The sequence below is a fragment of the Panthera leo genome, chromosome A2, assembly GCF_018350215.1.
Source record: "Panthera leo isolate Ple1 chromosome A2, P.leo_Ple1_pat1.1, whole genome shotgun sequence".
Taxonomy (NCBI): Eukaryota; Metazoa; Chordata; class Mammalia; order Carnivora; family Felidae; genus Panthera; species Panthera leo.
The window spans coordinates 3,480,989-3,503,241 of NC_056680.1; the positions used below are offsets into that span (position 1 = coordinate 3,480,989).

The 22,253-nt window shown below is 63.0% G+C and overlaps 1 protein-coding gene across 14 annotated transcripts in view; it reads right to left on the minus strand.

Moving 5' to 3' along the window:
* DPP9 (dipeptidyl peptidase 9) overlaps window positions 1–22,253 on the minus strand; it is a 40,848-nt gene that overhangs the window by 16,116 nt on the left and 2,479 nt on the right. For 9 of the 14 annotated variants that reach the window (XR_006199636.1, XM_042928038.1, XM_042928036.1 and 6 more), the window contains exons 3-14: window positions 20,543–20,633; window positions 18,891–19,081; window positions 16,425–16,678; window positions 11,306–11,418; window positions 10,104–10,277; window positions 9,853–10,021; window positions 9,009–9,122; window positions 5,604–5,732; window positions 4,462–4,523; window positions 2,955–3,055; window positions 1,135–1,312; window positions 783–945 (exon numbers count right to left, since the gene is read on the minus strand). Coding sequence is in view for 13 of the 14 variants with exons in the window: in XM_042928038.1 (XP_042783972.1) it covers window positions 783–945; window positions 1,135–1,312; window positions 2,955–3,055; window positions 4,462–4,523; window positions 5,604–5,732; window positions 9,009–9,122; window positions 9,853–10,021; window positions 10,104–10,277; window positions 11,306–11,418; window positions 16,425–16,678; window positions 18,891–18,958 (1,525 nt within the window). In the remaining variant the exon portion in view is untranslated. Of the gene's footprint in view, window positions 1–782; window positions 946–1,134; window positions 1,313–2,680; window positions 3,056–4,461; window positions 4,524–5,603; window positions 5,733–9,008; window positions 9,123–9,852; window positions 10,022–10,103; window positions 10,278–11,305; window positions 11,419–16,424; window positions 16,679–18,890; window positions 19,082–20,542; window positions 20,634–22,253 lie in introns of those variants that run through there. The other 5 variants (XM_042928046.1, XM_042928040.1, XM_042928043.1 and 2 more) reach the window with 3 other exon arrangements.

A 22,253-nucleotide genomic window follows, 5' to 3' on the forward strand; every position in this document is an offset into this window, starting at 1 on the left:
AGCTCACTCTTCTCCAGCCACACGGGCCTCTTTGCTGTGTGTCCACCAGGCCAGGCGGCTACTGCCCAGGACCTCTGCACAGGCTGTGCCCTCCACCTGGAATGACCTGTGTGGCTGCCTCGGCCACCTGTTCCGGGTCTCTGCGCATGACCCGTCGGCAGAGACGTCCCTCTGACCCCCCCCCCCCCCCCCCCCCGCTAGAAAGAAGGCCCCTCACTCTCTAACCTCCTGTCCCACTGCACGTGCTCCCACACTCACCCCGAGGTATGGTCTTCAATTGCTTTTGGATGGCTGCCCACCCTCCTCCACTAGAGAGTTCCACAAGAGCGGGGATTTTCCTTTCTCTCTTTAGATTCATACCCCTGGCACCTAGAGCAGGGGTCGGCCGCTTTTCCCATAAGGGGCCAAACAGCACGTTTTCAGCGATGCAAGACATAGGTCACACTGCCGCCACCCTCCTCAACTCTGTCATCGCGGCAGGAGATCAGCCACAGACAGCCTGTAAATGAATGAGCGCGGCCGTGTGCCAATAAAACTTTATTTGCAAAAACGGGCAGTGGGCCGGATTTGATCTGTGGCCGTGGTGTGCCCGCCCCTGGTGTGAGAAGGGCCTGGCACGTGGTCGGCGCTGGGTACACGCTACCGACCGAGAACCCCTGCCAGACCGCCCCTGCCAGACCGCGAAAGACGTTCCAGAGAGGCTGGCTTTCTGACTCCTCCCAGCCCCGCCCCTTCGCGGACCGCTCACGCTCACGGGGCGGGGTCAGTCGGGCCTTGCTCACCTTCCCCGGGGCTGAAGGGCTCACTCCAGTCGTAGCCTCCGGGCTTTAGGATGGCGGTGACCTTGTACAAGTGGCAGAAGCCGGTCTTGCACTCGTTGGCACGGAGGAAGCAGAGCTCGCCCTCTCCCTCGGACTGGGGGAACGGGTAGAAGATGTCGTGAACCTGTCCGGGCAGAAGGCGGACCGTGCGTCAGGAGGCGGGCCGCCGCCGCGTGGCCAGGCGTCCGTCCGTGGGAGGCGAACTCGGCCTGCTGCCCCGCCCCCGCCCCGCCCCGCCCCCGCCCCGGCCCCGCCCAGCCGGGGATCTGGGGGCCCCGGCGGGGCGCAACACCCGGCGTCTCCCCACGCTTACGTTGATCCACACGTCGGTGACCTCCTCGTACACCACGTGCGGCTGGACGTTCCTGGGCACCGCTCTGGCCAAGGCCACCCGCTCCTGCTCATCCTCGGTGGCGGGGATGAACAGGGCCGGGGGGAGGAGGACGAGCTGGAGCCGCTGCTGGGGCCGGTCCAGGAACATAGCCCAGGCACTGAGGGGGCGACAAGAGAGAGCGGCCGCAGGCCTCAGGGCCCAGCGGGGGGAAGCCGGGTGACAGACGCCTCCCTTTCCGAACGCGTGGCGTCGCAACCACCCTTCCTCTGGCGGCCTGGCCTACACTCGACCGAGTAACCCCGTAGCACACAAAGGCTTCTCGTTAGCACGGGCCCTCCGGAGAAGATGGGGGGGGGGGGGGGCGGCGACAGGACTCTAACTCAACCATTCTGGAAACATCGCGTGTCGTTAGGACTCAGAGCAGCGTTTCGAAGACGTCTCATTCACTACCCTTTATTTCCTGTTTTGCTCTGAATGGACATTGTACTTTTGTGTGTGTGTGTGTTAAAAAATTGTTCATCCTGTCAAACAACCTGAGTCCTTAAGGACTTGGGATAGAGGCAGGCAAACGGCAACTTAAAAAAGACAAAATCCCGTTGGAGGTGGGGACACCTGGCTGGCTCAGTCGGTGGAGGGGCCGTGAATTCGAGCCCCGCGTTGGTGTCGGTATCGCTTAAAAATCACGTTTGGGAGCTACTCTATCATGTTCTGTCCTCAAAACAACTGTTTTGAAATAAAACTTCTCAAAACTGGGGGGAAAAAAGTTCTCTGTACCTTTTCTTTTTTAAGGCTGATTTATTTTTGAGACAGAGCACAAGTGGGGGAGGGGCAGAGAGAGGAGACACCGAATCCGAAGCAGGCTCCAGGCTCCAGGCTCCAGGCTCCAGGGTCGGAGCTGTCGGCACAGAGCGCGACACGGGGCTCGAACCCACAAGCCGCGAGATCATGACCTGAGCCGAAGTCGGATGCTTAACGGACTAAGCCACCTAGGTGCCTTATGTTTTTGTTTTTTATTTTATTTTATTTTAATTTTATTTAAAAAACTTTTTTTAATGTTTATTTTTGACAGAGAGAGAGAGAGAGAGACAGAGACAAGCAGGGGAGGAGGAGCAGAGACAGGGAGACACAGAATCCCAAGCAGGCTCCAGGCTCCGAGCTGTCAGCACAGAGCCCGACACGGGGCTTGAACCCATGATGCTTAACCTCCTGAGCCATCCAGGTGCCCCTCTACCTTCCCCGACTGTAAACGGACAATGTGTTCTAAACGGAGATGTCGGTACCGTAAGTAGAGAAGCTGAGTCTCAACACGGAACGACAACAACTAAAACCAAAGCGCGATGCCACAGGGACAGGAGATTCCAGCCAGAGCCTGCCGCCCGCCAAAGGCCCGGCACCTCGGTCCAGGCTGCCTCTGTGATACAGGGGCCGGCAAGTAAATATTCCAGCCTCGTGCGCCACACAGTTCCTTTCGAAAGCAGCCCGTCAACCCCGCCAACGTGGCGTGAAAGCAGCTGCGGACGATCTGTACACCAGCAAGTGTGGCCCCGTGACCATAAAACTTTATTCCTGGACGCTGAAATGTGGATTTCATATCGTTTCCGTGTGTGAGGAGGTATTCTTCTTTGGATTTTCTGACTTCTAAGTGTTTAGAAAGCACGAAGGCCGCTCTTGGCTCGCGGGCCATACGGAAACTGACATCGGGCTGCCTGGCCTGCGTGCGGTGGCCCGGGGCCTGGCTCCAGAGACTTGCCCTTGATGTGGCCGCAGGGTCACGAGGTGAGTGACGAGGCAACACTCACTATTTGCCGTCCCGGGTCCACCCGGCCCTGGCGATGTACTCCACCCTGGGGAAGAGCGTGCTGAAGGGTTGTGCCAGCTCCTTCTCTTGGGTTGCCACGATCTAAGGGGAGAGCAGACTCAGGTCACACTTGGGCCCGACCACATGGTGCCTGGGAGGAGATGGCCGCTGCTGGGGGTGGGGTGGGGGGATACCGTGTCCCCCAAATCCCTATCTTGGGGTCCTGGCTCCCGGTGCCTCAGAAAGGGCCTTATTCGGAAGCGGGGCGGCTACAGTGTCATTAGTTAAGGTGGTGCTGGAATAGGGTAGCCCCCTTTCGTGAGGGGGATGTGAGGACTCAGCCGCCAGGCAGAGGACACCTTGTGACAAAAGGCAGGACGAGGCGAGGAGCGGGGCCGGGAACAGACCCCCTCACGGCCGCAGAAGGAGCCGGACTGCCCACACCTTGCTATCAGACGTTTAGGCTCCAGAGCCAGGAGGCAACATGCTTCTGTGGTCCGAGCCCCCGGCATGTGGGGCTCTGTCAGGACAGCCTGTTGGCAGGAAAGCGAGGGCTCTGGCCTGGGCTGTCACCACAGAGCCAGGCAGCCTTGGGCGACACAACGTCCAGCTGCCGCGGCTTCCCGGAGGCTAACGGGGCCGGCGCTCGGCGGTTCCGGAGGATGGGCCGAGAACCACGTTGCTGGCAGGGGCTCAGTGAAGCCACCTAACGTCAGGTCTGTGTAAGATCTGCCAGAACGTTCTGGTACGGAGTGTAGAAAGGAGGTTTTGGTCAGGGTCTGATCATTCCGAAACCAAAACCTAACCCCCGATCGTGAAAATAAGCACATTTTATCTTCCGCCTTTTGGGAAACCTCACACAAAAAGTCATTCCGGCACAAACGTCCCAGAGCTTCCTCAGCCTGAGTACTCTGACCTCTGACCTGGGGGGGGGGGGGGGGGGGAGGTGGTTTCCGTCTGACCTGGCATCCCCTCAGCCCTTCTCGGTTATAGCCTCTCCTGCCCTCCCGGCTGCGGGGTCCTGAGCGAGTGCTCCCGGGGTGATAAGGACGCTTGTTGTCGATACTGACCCCGGGGTGACAGAGAGAAGCGTCTGGAGCACTGACCATCCCGGCGAAGTTATAGGTGAGGACCTGCCCAAATGCCAGGGACGGGGAGTGGCCGGGGCGGAGCTCTAGTCCCCTGGACGACTACCCAACGGAGCTTTCTGCTCTGGAGACTGTTCTGGAAGCTCTTGTGGGACCTTCTGCTCAAGGGCCGCTCCTCAGCATCGCCTCCTCACACCCCAGGACCACCCAGAGGCAGATGAGGCCGGGCCACCACTCATTTTCGAGACCGAGGCGGGGTGACGGGGCGCTACGGAGGCAGTGCCTTTTCGGGTTCGCGTGCCCCTGGAAAGGGGGCAAGCAGCCTGCTGATGTCGCCCAACTGTCCCCCCATCTCCACCACCTACCCCGGCCCCACCCCTCCTCACCCAGCTCCCCCCCGGGCACCCTGGCCACGCTCACCTTGCCCTGACTATCGGTCTGAAACTCGGCCAGCTTCAGGGCGATCTTGGGATTCTTGCTGCCTGCAGAAATGAAAGGGAGGTGAGGCCGGCAGGTGTCGCCCGTGAGGGCCGAGAGCAGGTGACTGGGGTGGAGGTTATGGGGTGATGCCCTAGGAAGGTGACAAAGCCAGCGTGGGAGGGAGGGGCAGGAAGGGACCAGGTATCCAAAGGTCTCTCCGTGGGCACGTCAACGCTCTGGTCCGGGCACAAAGTCCCTCGGGCAGGCCTTTCTGACTCTGGCCCTGGACCTTGTTCCGTGACAACCGTCTTTACCATTTAAGAACGCAGGCCAGACCCCGTGCTGGGTGGGAAGGCGGGTCGTGGGGGGACAAACGTAAAGAACATGCCTCCCTGCCTTTGGAGAGCCTGAGAGTTGGTCGCAAAGACAGGGCACGTCCACAATAAGACCGTCAACGATGCGGACAGGTGACACGTGTCCCCCGTGCCTCAGCTGGGCCCCGAGCTGTCGGGAGGCACGTGGCTTACTGGCCAGGATGGCCAAATGGCACTCGCCACAGACAGGTGCGGGTCAGGCTCCAGCCCCACCTACGATCAGTCCCCACCGTGGCCTGCACGGTGCTCGCCCCGGGACGGGCAGCCCCTCTGAGGCTCAGCTTCCCACCCGTGCGGCGGGGCAGGAGGAGGGCCGACCTTTCCCACTTGCACCAGGGACTGGAAGTATCCCTGCAAGGCCCTGTCGGGTGGAGCACATAGTAGGCGCTTCCCACACGCTTCCCAGGGGACCAAAAACAGGCCGAACCCGGCCTGCAACGTATTTTCAATTAGCTCGCCAACCATTTTTAAATAATTCGAGGAGCGTTTAAGAAGCAGGCGGTTTCTTGGAGCCATCTGGATTCCTGGCCTCCTCGAGAAACAGGGCAAACTCGAGCCTGCATTCTCACGGGGTGCCAAGGATCTGACGCGCCCTCGGATGGGGCCGCACCCCCGGGCCCCCCCTCTCGCACCGTCTCCCCGGGCCCCGAGGTCACCGATAGTGGCACCGGCCCCGCTGCCGCTGTCGAGCCCGGCCTGCCCCTCTGGGTCCTGGTTGGTGCACGCCTGCCCTGCTGGGCAGCCCGGGCCGCTGCCCAGTGCCCTCACCTGTCCTGGGGTATCGGTAGGAGTCCGTCTTCCTTTCTTCTAGCGCGGGAGAGGGCACGTGAATAATTTCCACCTCAGACTCGTCAACTTCCTCATACAGGATCCGCAGCGTCTTACAGCCTTCCGGACCTGGAAGGGGCAGGGGGAGCTGCTGGGGGCGCCAGGCGTCCCTGCTGTCACCCCACCTTCTGCCGCACAGAAAGGGGACCCAGCTCTACCACGGCAGGGCCCGGATAAGAGCCTGAGCCCCCGGGCTAGAAGCCTGGCCCTGCTGTTTACTGTAACCGTTACATCTCATGCCAGGGCCTCAGTGTTCTCACCTGCGCCACGGGAAGAACTGAGCCGTTCCTAGGAGATGGCATGAGAGGTGGCCCTATGTGGTGTTATGGGGCCGAACTGAAATCCCGTGTGGGGAGCCCCCAGCACCTCAGAATGGGGCTGTTATTTGGGGACAGGGTGTTAGAGAGATGATGAGTTTGAGAGGAGGTCATCAGAGTGGCCCGATCCAATCTGACTGGTGTCCTCATTAACAAGACATGAGAGCACAGACACGCAGAGGGACGACCACGTGAGGACACGGGGAGAAGACGGCCGTCTGCACACCGAGGAGAGCGGCCCCAGGAGGAAGCGGCCCCAGGAGGAAGCGGCCCCAGGGACGCCTGATGGCCGACCTCCCGCCTCCGGGACCAGGACGGTAAATGCTTATTGTTGAGCCGCCGTGTCTGGGGGGCTTGCTTCTGGCGGCCCCAGCGGAGTAACACGCGGGGCTCGGCTCAAGAAGGCTCGGGATAAGCATCGTGAGAAGTGCGTGAATCCCCGAGCGGTGGCCGCTTGGAAAGGAACGCGGCACGGGCAGTGCTGACCTCACGGGAGGGAGCCCACGGCTGCTGCTTCCTCCTGAGGCTGCCGAAAAGGGTCCCCATCTGCAGCGTCCTATGGCCCCACCGGAGACTCGCCCCAGATGGAGCAGGGGTGCCTCCAGAACCAGCGGCCCAGTCCCACCCGGTCTGCAGGGGGGGAGGGGGCACAGGAGGGGTGAGCCGCTGGCCTGAGGCCATACGGGGTGGGACTGGCCGCACCGCAGCCCGAACCCCTGCCTCAGACTTCTGCGTCCACCTGCCCCGCACGAAGGACTCCTGAGCCCCAGACCCCGACAGCCGGGAAGAATACTCTCGGGTTGCTGTGGCCGAGGAAAAGCGCCATCCCTTCACGCGAGACAGCACAGGAGGTGACCCCGGGTGTGGGGTCTGGGAGGGGGCTACCCCAGATGGCTGACGGCCACGGAGTTGGGGGGGGTCTTCCTCGAAGGGGTTTCTGAGCTGGCACCAGCACGCCAGAGAAAGGACCTCTGAGATCATCTAGACCAGCGGACCCCAACCAAGGGCCGTTCTGTGTGCCCAGGGGTCGGTCACCTGAGCTGGTCAGAGCCCGAGGAACACCTCAGGTCAGGGATGCTGTTCAACACCTCACAGTGCTCAGGACGGCCCCCAGCACAGAGGATGAGCCAGCCCCGAAGTCCAGAGTGCCGACGGGGAGAGATCCGGTTCGTGGCCAAGGACCCCATCTTACCAACCGGGACGCTTCAGGCCTGCAGACAGCCACAGGCTGAAAGAGCTGACCCCGGACCCTAGCTCCAGAGGCACGGGCCCCGGGGCTACACGCCGCACGGCAGCGCGCTGAGGAGCCTGGCCCAGGTGGAAGGAGAGGTCACGGCGCTGTCCCCTGTAACCTGCGACCCGGCCTGAGTCTCGGGCAGCACCAGGCGGCCTCAGGTGCCCCTCTGATGGGGTGACCCCTCCTGTTCCTGGGAGCCGACTTAAACATATCGTGCCGGCTTCTTTGTATCACAGGATTTAGTGTCTTGCTTCTGTTGATGGCAGGACCATAAAGTCTTCTCTCAAGTTAATTTAAGGACAAGGTGAGTTGAACTAGAGGCAAGAGCGAACAGGAGACGGGGCTCTGACGGCAGACGGCCGGAGCCCGGGGCCGGGACGTGAGCACCGCTGAAGCTCACAGGGGTACGAAGGCCACGGAGAAATCAATTAGCAGCACAAGAGGGCCTGATGCTACCGGCACGTTCCAGAAACAAGTCCCCCACCCAGAGCAGATGGATCTTGCTTGACCGAACACTGGAGGGGACAAGATACCCCCCGCACTACGGGGACAAAGACACAGAGATACAAAAGGACCCACTGATCTGGCTTCTTCCACAAAGAGGAAATCCATCAAGATCGAAGCCGTGTGTAGCTTCCGCTCAGCTCTCTTATAGCTGGAATTTTCTCTGTGGCAGGATTCAGGATCCTCGGGCCTGCTGACATTTGGGGCTGGATCACTCCTTGTGGGAGAGAGCCGTCCTGGCCACTGTAGGGCGCAGAGCAGCACCCGTGGCTCCTGCCTGCTCGGTACCAGTAGCCACCCAGTCGTGACAACCACAGATGTCCCCAGACGTCACCTGGGGTCTCCTGGGAGCAGAATCGTCCCTGGCTAAGAGCCACTGAGAAACTCCCAGAAGATCAGAAGGTGTATATAAAAATGTTCAGGGGCGCCTGGGTGGCTCAGTCGGTTAAGCGTCCGACTTCGGCTCAGGTCATGATCTCACGGTTCGTGGGTTCGAGCCCCGTGTCGGGCTCTGTGCTGACGTCTCAGAGCCTGGAGCCATTTCAGAGTCTGTGTCTCCCTGTGTCTCTGCCCCTTCCCTGCTTGCTCTCTGTCTCTATCTCAAAAATAATAAACATTAAAAAAATTTTTAAAAAAATGTTCGCCATAGCACCGTTTACAATAAAAAGCGAAACCCAAACCAAACACTTCGGCAACAGCCGAAGTGTCGGTAGGTGTGGAACCGGTTAAACACACCGTGGCCCATCGTCACCCCAGGGACAGTTAGTCATCAGAGTCCTCTGTGTCCTGACTGCAACCGACAGAAAGTTCGTACCCCCGAATTCAAATGTCAAATCCTACCCGGAGGCGCTGGTAGGGGGAGGTGGGGCCTCCGGGAGGGGATTAAGTCAGGAGGGCGGGAGCCCCGGGAATGAGACGAGCGTGTCCTCACGACAGAGCAGAGGCCCAGCGAGCGCCCCGCCCTTCTGCCCTGTGAGCACGCGGGGAGAGGACAGTGGTCGTGAGCCAGGAGGCAGGTTCTCAACAGACGCCGTATCTGCTGGCGCCCCGGCCTTGGACGGCTCGCCCCCAGAACCCGGAGGAAAAGATGTCTGTTGTTCCCCAGCCCCCCGGGCCTGTGGGGTCCTGTCAGAGCGGCCTGAACGGCTTGGGACACGACTATCGACACAAAAGGCTCTGCGGTTTGTTTCAAGCGAAAAGAGCCGAGGGCAGAGAAGCAGGCAGGCCGTGGCTCCGCTACCAGAAGGGACGCGCGGGAAGCGCTTTGGCAAACGCGAGGGCGCCTACCCTCCCCGGAGGCGGCAGGGCACCACCAGTAGCCGGTGAAGCGGTCGAATTCTTCCTGGATGACGAAGGTGGCCACGCCCGCAGACCTGGGGTCATCGAGGACACTGGGTGAGCCTGGACAGGGAGAGAGCCGCACGCGGTGAGGAACCCGGCGCACAGCCGGCCTCCGCCCCCAAGCACCGCGCACACTCGAGGCTGAAACATCCTACGGCTGAGGGCGTCCGGAGCGCTGAGGGGTTGACCCGCAGCCCTGGCCCCTGCCGCGCAATGCCAGGAGCGTCCTTAAGCAGCCACCACAGCTAACGGTGTCTCCGGACGCGGCCGGCGTCCGTGCCGCCTGGGCTAAGCTTCAGGTTTAGGGAGAGAGCGCTGGGGCTGCGGGCAGGAAGGGCCGTGTGACCGGAGCCCCTGACTGGGGCAGAGCTCCACACGACATGCAGGAGAAGGAGGTCACTTCTGGGGAGCAGGGGGGTGAGGGAGAACTCAGGGAGCACGTGAGACCCGAGCCCGACTCGGAGGAGACGGACGGGAACTGGGGGGGGGGGGGGGGGGGGTTCGCGTGAGCAGAGGCAGAACAGGGACCTGGTGGGGGAGAGGCCACCCCGGCTGACTCACACAGAGAAAACTATGGACCAGGCAGCTGGACTCCCCGTGAGGCCGGGGCAGAGCCACGCAGGACACACGGGCGGGGGAACCGGGACAGCAGGGCCCGAGAAGGCGCCCGGTGGTCGGGGGTAACGGGAGTGGGAACGGGGGCCTTTCTGGGAGCTGCGCTGGGGGCCGGAGCAGCCATCCACGCGAGCACCCACCCGGGACAGGAGCGCGGCCCCCTGCGTGGCCTCACCTCTATGGCAGAAGGTCAGCCGCCGCTCCTCGCCCGTCTCGATGTTGGCCACCCACAGGTCATTGTTGTTGATGAAGGAGAAGAAGGCGGGGTCGGCAGGGCAGATCTTGGGGTCCATGCGGGGCCCGGTGCACTGGGTCTTGATTTCCAGGGGCTTCATGGGGGACACCTGGGGACACAGAGGTCTGGCTCAGGGGGACGGGAGGTTGCCCGGCCACCCGCCCTGCCCCCAGCCAGTGACCAGGGCTCACCATGAAGCCGTTCTTGCCCCCGTCCCGACAGTGGAAGAGGCTGTTGCTGGCCTGGAAGAGGAAGAGGCCGCTCTCGCTGTGGAAGTCGTAGGAGGTGATGCCAAAGACCCCCAGGCGCTTCCGTTCCCGAAGGAGCTCTTCCTCCCGAGAGTAGACTCCGTGGTGGGGAGTGGCCTGGGGACACACACGGACGGGCCCGCGTTAGCAGCCAGAGAGAACTTTCTGCTGAGCACAGCTGTCCGGCGCAGCTCCCCAACCAGGAGGCCAGAGCGGCCCGAGCCCGGGGGCCATGAGGTGCCCAGGCGGGCTCGGCAACAGGGCTGGTGGACAGGCTCCGGGCTCACCCGAGGCTTCCTCCCCTCTGGGCCCGTCTCTGGGCTCGCCTGCGCCCACATCTGCCCAGAGGTCCTCTCTGAGGCAGACGGGGCTCTCCCCTAGCCGCCGGCACGGGCGGCTACCCAAGGTACTCTCCCCTGCTCCCCAACGCCAATGCCGCAGACGCCCTCCCTCCTGCCCTGAGCACCATCCCGTCCAACCAGAGCTTTGGGTGAACCCTCCCTCCACCACACACTTCTGCTTTCTGCACGGGGCGGGGGGGGGGGGGGAGCGGGGCAAATTCAGGACCACCTGGCCACCCAAACACCCAACCCGGAGGGGTCTGGGCGCGCGGCTGCCCTGAGGAGAGCTCTGAACACGACGGGGCAACGTTCCCGGCAAGAAACGCGTTTTTGAAAAGCAGAACCCGGAGTGCAACGACCGCCCCCCGCCCCCCCGCCCCCCCACCACCCCCGCCCGCCCCGCCCGGTGGGCCTGGGGCAGAAGTGAGGGCGGTCACACGGCTGTGGAGAAACGCACGATGTGCCTCCACCCAGCACCTCGTGCTGCCACGACCACAAAGAAATCAACACAAACCACGGCAAAAGGCACCCCCGTCCCTCGCCGGCCCTCTTCTCCCTAGGTGAGCCGACTTTGGATGCGGTTAAGTACTAGCCAAGTCTCCCCTGCAGGAACCAGGTTGGTTCCAAGTCTTTGTGAGGCGTGGAAAAGGAACTTCTGGTAAGGAGCGCTCATCAGGGCCCGCACTGGGGCTGGAGCACAGCGGGCAGGGGGGCCTGCACCTGTCTCCCTCGCCCTGGGTGGGGGTGGCGGGGTGGAGGGGGGCCCAGGGCAGCGCCGGCCGGAGCCCCGCAGCACGGGCTCACCTGAAAGTGATCCAGCATCTGCTTCCAGGACAGGAGCAACAGAGCCTCCTTTCGGACCTTCCTGGGGATCTCGGAGTAGAGGAGGGAGTTCTCGCGGCTGCCATAAGGCATCCCTTGGGGAGAAGAGAGAAAAACCAGAATGGGTGACCTTGCCCAGGGCGAGGAGAGGGCCTGGGGCAAGGGCTGGCCTCAGCGGTGACGCTGGCTCCCCGCGGCTGGCTCCTCTCCGACCTCCCCCCCCCCCCCCCCCCCCCCCCCCCCGGGTAGCCCTCCCCACAGATGCTCCGGCCCCAGGTTCGAGCCCATTAGCAACAGTAACGGGATCTTTCACATCGGAGAGGTTTGGACAGACGCCTTGTGTTAAGTTACCGAAGGACTAGCACGCAAGAGAACAAAAGGGGTCGGGGAAACCCAGCTCTCAACAGGCGAGGCTCGGGGCTCGGGTGTCTGTTCCCGTCAAAGGCTTCTGCGGAGGCCAAGGACCAATCCAGGGTCGGAGAAAGAGCAAACGTAGGAAGGGAGCCGGGGACCGTGCACCCCACCAGCACCCCTCCCCTCAGCTCCGCTGGGCCCCCACCCACTCGACACCAGGAGCGCCTGGGTGGTGACAGCCACAGACGCCCCCAGATGCCCCCCACTGATCTAATCTGAGCCTGTCTGCAAGAGGACAGTAGCCGCCTGGTGAGGACTCCGTGTGGCCGAAACGAGCCGGACACAGAAGGCGCGTCACGCGGTGTCCCCGATGGGTCGCTCGGAGGGACGTGGGCTCTTCGCCAGTGAAGCCGCTGTTTCTTGTGTTCTTGCCTCTCGGCTGCATCTTACTGTCAGAGGGGCGGTCGTGTTCTTAGTGGCAAACGAAGCAACAGCCTCTCTTCTAACCCGCAGCGTCTTCAAGTCAACAGATGACGGCGGGGCTGTTGTTAACGGGCTACAACGCCGGGCCCCTCTCGGTCCCGTGCCCTCCAGGGGGAAGACTCCACGTGCCAGGGGCGGCCTCTTCGGGGACCTCCTCGTACACGCTCTCGCCTCTACGAGCGGGGGACAGGGAGGCCCCGCGCTCGGCGCCTCTGGGGCCAGAGCCCGACAGATAATGTCTGTTGTCGTCACGACTCTCTTCACGGGCAGCTGGTTCATGTGGCAATCCACGAGGGCTTTCCACTTCCGACGAACGTGGCACGGGAAGTTCAGTTAGCAACGGAAGAACGTATCTCAGGAGGAAAGGTTTCAAGGGCAACCTTAGGAAGCTCACGCTGAGAAAACGCAAAGGTGATGTAGACGTGCGCCTGGGCCACACCCACGGTTTCACGGCCAAGGCCCCTCGACACTGTGCCGTCTGCCTCTCATCCCCAGCTCGAGGCACAGGCGTGACGCCGCCCCCCCGCCCGGGGCATGCTTCCTTCTCAAGTTCATGTGACAGGTGGGGACAGACAGGTGGGGACAAGAATCTCACGGTGCATGACCCCATTTCCGTGCAACGTCCAGGACAGGCAACCCCAGAGAGACAGGAAGCGGACTCATGGTTGCCAGGAGCCGGGGGCGGGAGGGGAGCGAGAGCTAATGGGTCCAGAGTTTCTTTCTGGGGTGACGGAAACATTCTGGAATTAGACGGTGGGGGTTGCACAACGCTGTGAGTGCGCTAAAAGCCAGCGGTGCCCACCTTTAGAAGGGCGAGTTTTAGGCTCTGTGGGTGACACCTCGTTAAGAAGAGCCGCGCGGGAGCCGCGTGGAGGGCCGGGAGGAAGCAGCCGGCAGCCCGAGCTCCGGACCCCTGTCCTCGGGGCTCAGCGGGAGAGCCAGAGGCTTCCCAACAGGAAGTCAACAGAACGGCCTTGCCAAGGACACCAGAGCCACCTCCTCCGCCCAGCGCATTAGTAAGTGACGGCACCAAATGGCACAGAGCAGCACATTCCCTGCGGCGCCCTGGCACCTGTGACGGTGATGTCACACGCTGGGCGTGTAAGCCCGGGGTCTGATTTCTGCTGCCCCTGCCCCTCCCCTGCCTCCCCCCTTGCCAGCTCCACCCCACCTCTGGGGACAGCACCCCAGCCCCCAAAATCCACCGGGGTGGCAGGTGGCCCAGATGTGCACAAGCACCAACTTCGGTCACTGTGGCCTCAGGAGCCAGCGTGATGGGCATGTGACCCGCACTGGGCCCGGGCTCTCCTCAGGTCACGAGGACACAAGAGGCCCCCTCCCCCCGCGGAGGGACTCCCAGAGTGGTCACGGGCCCTGCGTCGCCCTCTGTCCTACAGGAGACGCCCACCTGCAGGGGGACGAGCCGACCAACCCCCGCGGAGCCGGAGAAGCTGCGGTCCGAGCCCTGGAACCCGACCGCCACCATCGTCGGCCCCGGAAGCCGGCACATTCCCTCCTCTGATTTTCTTCGCGCCGGACCTCATCCGTCATGTGCATCCAACAGAGCCCTCCCTGAGGCCCCGGTGACGGCGAGGCCGGCGCTCACTCAGGGGGGAGGGGCTCCCAGGGGAAGCACGCCGGCATGGCCCTCGGAGGCCCCTTCTGTTCCATCCACAAACACGGCTGGCTGCAGCGTTCCTGGGGCCAGACCAGCACAATGACCTATCACGAAAGTACTCGGGGGCTCCAGGGGGGCGTGCCCCAAGAACCTGGACACGAAGTGAGCTTCGGGGCACCCCGAAGGTACTGAGTGATGCAGACGGATGACCTCAAACGTGAGCTACGTCACCCCAAAAGAGCAGGATGGCTCGGAGATGTCCGGGGAAGGTTCTGGGGTCTCCGCCAAGTCCACAGCCCTTGTCTAAGGCCGTCTGTCCCCTACCCGCCGTGGTGGCAGGCGTCCTACGGACTGCAGGGACCCACTCACCCCAGCCCCAGACACACGCACGGGCCGCAGACAAGACATCTGACCTACGTCGAACGGACCTAGTTCCCGCTCCCAGAAATTCCGAGAGCTCGTCCATCTGTGCGGGTGGCCGGAACCTGAGATGGGTCACCCTGGGCGCGTGGCGGTGGAAGGCAGGTGTCCAGTGGGGGCGGATGTGTGGAGCAGAGCGTGTGCGGGGCAGACGCCTGGGCCCCTCGCAGCTCCTGGTTCCCAGGGCCACGGCCTGAGGGCCGGGGTGGGGGCTCCCCGGCACACCCGAGTCCTTCCTGTGAGGTGCCCTTGGCGGTTCAAACCAGCTCAGGGGGTTTCCATCCCTTTCGGCAGCTCTGCGGTTGGCTGAACAGTGGCCCCCAAATGCCCAGGTCCTGATCCCCAGACCCTGTGAGTACGTCACCTTCTGCGGCAAGAGGGAACCTGCGGAGGGGATGCAGTTAAGGGTCTGGAGTTGGGGAGAAGCCTGGATTACCCGGGTGGGCCCTAAATGGAATCACGTGCCCTCATAAGGGAGACAGAGGCAGACCTCAGACACAAGGTAGAGGAGGAGGCCCCGTGCCCCGGCGGCCACACCTGAACTCGGAAGGGGCAAGGAACGGGTCCTCCCCCACAGCCTCTGCAGGAAGCGTGGCACGGCCCGCGGACACCTTGACTTTGGCCCGGAGAGACGGAGTTCGGACTTCTGGTCTCCAGAACCGCGACAGAATACGTTTCTGTTTGTTTTAAGCCACCGAGTCAGCAGTGATTTGCGACAGCGGGAGCCCCACGAAACTCATACATGTATCCGGTCCAGGACGGCAGCCTGACCTTGAGGCGGCGAGGGCTGGAAAACCGAGCTGGGGGCCGCGGAACCACGGGGAAGAGAGAAGCAGCGGCCGCCACAGTCCACGTGTCCCGGCCACCTCTGACCCCGAGAGCCACGCCCCCTGATGACCGTCGCCCGAAGCACGCCCAATCCTCGTCTCTCCCAGGCCCGAGCTGGCATCCCTTCTCTGTAAAGGGCCACGCGGTGCAGATTTTCAGCGGCGGCGGGGGACACACGGCTTCTGCCGCAACTACGCTCGGGAGCGGCCGCGGAGGGGACAGAGACGAATGGGGGCGGCTGAGGCCCAGCACAACCAGATCTCCAAAACACACGGCGGTCGCTTGCTGAGCTCTGTTCCCGATCCCTCCTCTTCCAACCCCGCGCTCACCAAACCACCAACGTGCTTTCCACACACGTCTGTCTCTACGAAGGGGTGCTGCACCGAGTCTGCGGAGGGCAGAGCCACCCGGCGTCCAGTCGCTGCCGTGGCCCTCGGCGGGGGTCAGCCGCAGGCAGAGGACGCCCCTCGCTGACCGGCGCGTGCCACCCCTCACGCCGACGCTGACCGAGGGCCCGGCCGGGGCCAGCATCGTCCCACAGGGGCCGTAGGTCCTTAGAGGACGGTCAGGCCCTAAATGTCGAGTCGAGGACCGAGGCTGAACACCTGCCCCGGGTCACCAATCGTGGGCCGTTGCTGCTTCCCCAGGGGCACGCCCGGCCCTGTTGCCGCAGGGGCCCCGCGAGACCTTCGGGCAAAGCAAGGCAACGTCCGCTTGCTCAGTAGACACTCGCCGCCCACCTGCCAGGAGCCAGGCCTGCGTGAGGCCCCACCGGTTCCCCCACAGGCCCTCCCGGGCCGGCAGGGAACACAAGCCCACGAACGGCCGCCGGGGATGCAGACGGTGCTGCCCCCGAGGCACGTGGCGCAGAAGGAAGCGACGAGCAGGTAACGTGCTTATCCAGGCGTCTGGGGCGAGGACCGCGATCGTGTGACCAGCCGCTTGTGTCGTTTATCCCCGGGCGCACTCAAAGAGCCTTCCCACGCGTGGGCCCACGGCACGCACCCACGGGAGTTACTTGTGACTCCGACGGCCAGGAGCCGCTCACTGGCCCGGCCCGGCCCAGCCCGGCCCAGGGGGCTGGGAAACGACTCAGGGGCAGGCCCAGCCGCCCTGGTTCTGGAGACGATCGCAGCGGCTCAGAGCCACATCCAAGGCCCAGCCACGGCACAGCTGCAACCCAATGGGGCAGGGCCGCCCTCTGCTCCACTCACCTGCACACCTGCCCCCCCCCCCCCCAACCTCCCCCCGGGGCACCCTTGCGCCAGACCTCTGCTGCAAACGGAAGTCACCGCGGGTGGCACGGCCTCATGGGACATCTGCCCAGGGGCAGGCCCTTCTTTTTGGGCCTCCTAACCGATAGGACCGGCTGGGCCTGAGGGCGCCTGGAGGGCTTACCCAGGTAGTAGAGGCGGTGGGAGTGGGGGCCCGACTCGTCTGTCTTCTGCACGAACTGGAAGTCGTGTGGAGCCTTGTTGACGATGAGGCCCGAGTTCTTGCGGCTGCCGTGGATGATGTTCCGGAGCCCGTCCCACGAGTGCTTCTGCACCTGGAAGCGGGAGGCCGGGTCCTCCGTCCCGACCGCATCACCCCGCTCAGACGCTGGCGCCCCAGTGGCCATCCTCTCTGTCCCCTCAGAATTCAGCGACAAGCTGTAAGGGGGAGGGGACAGCGGGGAGACGATGAGAAGGGAGGATGACGCCCATGTGTCACTGACAAGCTGCCCCCTCGTCAGACGCTCCTGAACCCCCCCGACGAGCCCCCCTGCAACTGTCCCAGCCCCCCTGCAACTATCCCAGCCCCCCAAATATGTCCCAAATGCGTCGTTCTATTTCTTTTGAACACCACAAATGCTTCCGAGATCCAAGCCGCTGCCACCTGTGTGCCAAATGACCCCAACATCTCGCTAACGGACCCAACACATCCACCGCAGATCTGACCCCATCGCTTAAACGTCTTCCTTGATTTTCCACAGTCCTGGGGGTAAAAACCAGTCCCTGTCACGGCCTTCAAGGCTCTCTGTCCTCTGACCCCCGCCAGCCCCTCGAACCTCATCCCCTTTTTATCAGTTGCCCAGCCAAAATGGCCTTCCGTTGGCTCTTCAAACAGGCCAGACTCCTTCCCACCTTTGCACGTGCTTCCTTCTGCCTGAAACACTTTTCCCCTCTCTCTGCTTGACTAACGTCCAATCAGATCTCAGTGTAAGTATCTGTCGGGTCCTCAGAAACCTTCCATGACTATCTGTACCGAAGCTGGTCTCTCCATTAGGCGCGTCAGCGACTAATGTCCCCTGCCCTCAGAGCACTGGCACAAGGGCTGTCTGTTGATCACCTGTCCCGTTCATGGCAGTGGCCCCAGAACCTCAGGAGGCCCCTGGCTCCCAGGACGCATTCCACAGAGGGCCGTGTGGAATGATTATCTTGCATTAAGCCCTTGGGGAGACACGCTTGCTCACACGCAAAGAACTGAGCGTAAAGAATTAATCGGCACAGCTCGCCCCCATGCCATCCAGCTTGGGGTCCAGCGGGGGAAACTCGTGCCTCACGGGACAGGCTCAGAGAGACAAGCAGCTGTGCACAGACGGTGTGAGAACCCCAGCAGAGAGAACGGACGCCCCTCGGGACAGCCCCCCCCACCCCTCCCCTGCTCCCTGAGCAGCTGTGGCCAAGGCCCCGTCCCTCCCTTCTCTCCCCCTGGCTGTTTGGGCACATTTCTTGAGCAGACTGGACTAGCCAGGCAAATATTTGCTTTAGGGAAATCTAAACATAGCCACAGTGACCCGGTTCCAGAAGAGCCGGGCTCTCTAGCGAGGCCGCCAAGGTGAGCGGGGCAGCCTCCCTCTCCTCCGTGGGCATCGGCCGGCCTAAGGTCTCGCTGAATGCTGGGCCTCCTTGTGCTCTGGGATTAGCAGCTTTGCTCCGGGATTAGTGGCTTTGCTTTACAGGCAGAGCCCGGGCTTCACTGGTCAAAAGTGGGAGTTGTTGCTGCTACACAGGGACAGGGACAGGGACAGCCCAGGCCGAGGGCTTCAGAGAAGCACCAGGCAGAGCTGTGCCCACCTTCACATGGTGCCCTCCAATTCCCAGAAGGGCCTGCCCCTTCACAACAAGACACCCCCCCGAGTCCCCATACGGGAGAAAGGACCCCTGTCTCCTGCTTCGAGGGGCAAGAGGAGACGCTTCTGAGCATGGCCTCTGTGGGCCGATTTTCAGAGTTCCCTTTCCACCCCGACCCTGTATCAGACGAGGGACAGAAAAGCCTCCCTGACTCCATCCTACTGGACCCAGCCAGGACTCGGGGGGCACGGCAAGCAGGCGGTTCCTGCTCCCCAGCCACAAAGAGTGCCCTCGGTTCACAACTTCCTACGATGGCTTTGAAGACAGGGATCACAGGCCATCAGGGCTTTTGGGACCCTCGGGGCAAATGAACCCAAGCCAGAAAAGACGGGAGACCCAGTGAGGGTCACGTGCAGCATGTCCTGGCCCGCCCTCGTCCTCCCCCCCCCCCACCCCGCCCCCAGAGCTGTGGTTTACCTCCACGGGTAATGAGCATGAGCTGGGCATGAGCAGTGTCAGGCAGGGGCTGGGGCCAGGATGGGCGGAGCGCTCCGGAACCTACATGGCCCCGAGCGCTGCTGACAACCAGCCCAGAAAACCAGGCCAGGGGACTCCTCCGACCGGCCCAGCCCCCACCCCCACCCCCCGCCAAAACTGCGGCCACCGTTCAGGCCTTGCGCACGGCAGCAAAACCGATCACAACCTCTAGGGTTCCCAAAGGGGACCCCATAAGCTGAGAGCCGGGCAGAAACGCTCACAGAATCATGTGGCTTATTTCCATAGCAAGGAACAATAAAAATGATCTTGCCTCCGATCACTGCAGAGAGCCCAAGGAGCAAAAATGTGATCCAGGAGATGAGAAATGAAATGAAACATCGGGAGAAACTTCTAGGAATCTTCTAGATGTGGCCAGGCGGTCTGAGCTCCCAGACAGGCCCAGGCTTGGTGCTATGACTTGGTCCTCCACTCACCTCTCTCTTCCCCAGAAGTGCAGAGAGACTGCAGAGGAGGCGGGGGAAGGGGAGGAACAGGTGACCAAGTGCCCCGCTTCCCATCCTAGGCCAGCCTGAGCTCCTCCAGTCAAGGGTTTACACAGCTGGGGAAACGGAAGCGGATTCCAAGCCACTTGGGCCGGGTCCGCCTACGCTTTCCTTCTGCCAGTCGGCAGGACGCCTCGCGGACCACGAGGCCACGGGCAGGCGGCTCGGGCCCTCCGGTGCCATCACCGACAAGGCCCCACGGGAGGTCTGCGGCCCGCGAACTGGTGCTCCGAGAGCCAGGACCACCGCCCCGCGGGGCATCCGCCAGAGACCCAAGCGGGGCCCGTGACGAGGGCAGCGGGCAGAAGGAAGAAGGAACTGCGGATTCTCGGTGCCGGCCGCAGGTCTGGGAGCACTCGGCCAACCGCAGAGAGAGAAGGCGGGCAGGGAGGCAGGCGCCGGGGAGGTGAGGGGCGGGGGCCCGCCGTGCTCGGGGAGGAAATGCCTGAGTGGCCCCGTGGGGCGGGGGCTCCCGGGAAACAGCGGGCCGTGCTCTGCCCAAGGCCTGCCTCCGGCACCGTGCGGGCCTCCCACTGTCACGACCGGCTGGCGCAGACTCAGTTCGCAGCCCACGCCGTGGCCGCCCGGGACCTAACGCCCGTGAGAAGGGGCACTCGGGTCTCCGTCACCAGCCGACCTGCTGATGCATTTCCCCAGCGGACACCGGAGCCCGCGTCCGGGGAGCGAAGCAGACTGCTCAACGTCACCCCTGTCTTCCAGGAGCTCTTTAGTTCCCTTCCTGCCCGCCCGGTCGCTCCCACCGGCTAAAAGCAAACGAAGCCACGGGGGCTAGAAGCCCACTGGCCGGAGGGCTTCCTGTGGCCTCCGTCTCGTGCACGGCCCCAGACGTGAGACTCACCAAGTGCCCCGGGGCCTCACGTGGACAGTTATGATTACTCCTCACCGTGACCCTGACAGGTGAGTTCTGGGGCCAGCCCCATCTGGGAGGCTGCAAAGTAGGCTCAGAGGGATCAAATGACCCGCCCGATATCAGATATCACCCGAATCTGACGGACCCCGAACCCACATTCTAACCTCCGGACCAACGGTTCTCAGCCGGGCCGGATCCTGCCCCAGGGGACACCGGGTGATGTCTGGGGACATCTGTGGTTGTCACACAGGGGTGCTCCTAGCATCGAGGGGCTGGGGGCCAGGGGTCTGCTCCACCCCCCACGGCGCCCAGGACGCCCCCACAGAGAATGGCTTGGCCCCACGTGAGCAGTCCCGAGGCTGAGAAACCCTGCTCTCGCCTACATTGCCACCTCACGCGGAACAGCCAGAACAGAGTCCTGGGGCATCGCAGAAAGGTAGGGGGTGGCAGGGGGAGGCAGGGGTCTTCCCAGACCTAGGACATCATCGGAAATTTGGGAACCTCAACGACACCCCCACAGGTCAGGACTCCCGCGGCCACACCCCTTACCTTCTCCAACCTTCTGTGTGGTCGTGATCCAGGCGGAGCTTCTTAACCTTCCGCATTAACCACTCGGCTGACCTCAGGAGGGTGGGGGAGCCTGCGGGCAGAGAGACCCCCGGGCTGCAACCCCCAGCGGTCTGGGCGTGCCCGCTCTCGGCCCTCCTCGCCCGCCCACCGCTCTAGGCAGCCCTCCGTTACTCCGGGGACACCCAATGCCAAGGGCGTTCTGAAGAGGCTCTGCCCGGAAATTCGAGAGGGTGCCCGGCACTTGCCAGAAACCAGCAGCATCCTTTTTGTCGTGCAGTCCTCCCAAGGCGAGAGAAGTCCCCGAGAAGACGGCAGTCTTAAATGACGCCAAGGACGCCACCCCCGGTGCTCACCAGAAACCAAACAGTCCCAGGGTCCCCCCTGTGGCCACACTCTGATGGCCTTCCTGACCTCCCCTTCTCGCCCCTGACTGTGATCTCCAACCACGCTGGCCTTACTCTCCCCTACACACACCGACTCCTTCCCACCCCAGGGCCTTTGCACTTGCCGGTCCCACGGCCCAGGGGCCCTTCCCTGCCTTCTGTGGGACACGCCCCTCTTCTCCTTCACGCCCCGGTCTCACCTCTGCAGAGGTCCTTCCGGACCCCCAATCCAAAGTCACCGCTCTGTCACCCCCACACAGCATCCTGTCCTTCCATACAGAGCTAAGTCTGGGGTAGTGGCTCTCAAAGGGGAGGACTCTGCCCCCCCTCCCCAGAGAATGACTGGGGACAGCTGTGGTTGTCACAACTGGGGGTGCTCCTGGCACTGAGTGTGCCGAGGCAGAGAAACTCTGCATTCTTAATTTGGGGGGGGCAGTGGAGTAAGATCCTCAGGCCCACACGAGACACTCGAATAAATCCCTGATGGGTCAGACTGTACAAACCACGGTGACCCCAGCGTCTGTGAGTGACCTCCCCTCTCCCTCAGTTCACAAATGTAAATGGTGCAACGTCCCAGGACCTCAGGAGCCCAAATGATTACGGAATACAGAGTCTCTTCGGGGCCAACTGCATCCCGTCACCCAGCGGGTCTCAACCAGGGTCAACTGTGCCCCCACGAGCCATTTTTGGTCATCACGGCTGGGAGACGGGCCCCCGGCACGCAGACCGGAGGCTGCTAATCCAACCACAAAGCACAGGACGCTCGCCTCCACCCCCACTGCGAAGAGTGACGTGGCCCCAAGCATCCCCAGTGCTGAGGCTGAGAACCCCTGCTCTGGGTGAGGGGACACCCTTCCCCGGGATGTCACTCCAGGGGGGCAGGCTTACACCCGTCCTGTTCCATGCCTGGCACACACAGGATTTTCGGTAGAGTTAATGAGTCCCGGTCCTCCCTTGAACGCTGTCTGAAGTCAAAGGGAGCCCTGCTTTGGTCAGTACCCGAACACCCTTGTGATGAGCCAGGCCCCAGGTGGCTGGGCGGGTGCCGAGAGGCTTCAAGAAAAGGGAGGCAGGGGCCCCTGGGCGGCTCAGTCAGTTGAGCGTCCCACTTCGGCTCAGGTCACCATCTGGCAGCTCGAGAGTTCGAGCCCTGCGTCGGGCTCGCTGCTGTCCAGCCTGTCAGCGCAGAGCCCGCTTTGGATCCTTTGTCCCCCCCACCCCCCTGCCCTTCCCTCCCCCGCTTGCACTCTCCCAGAAATAAATATTTGAGAAAAAGAAAGCAGCGGTCACAGCACCGAGACCGTGGG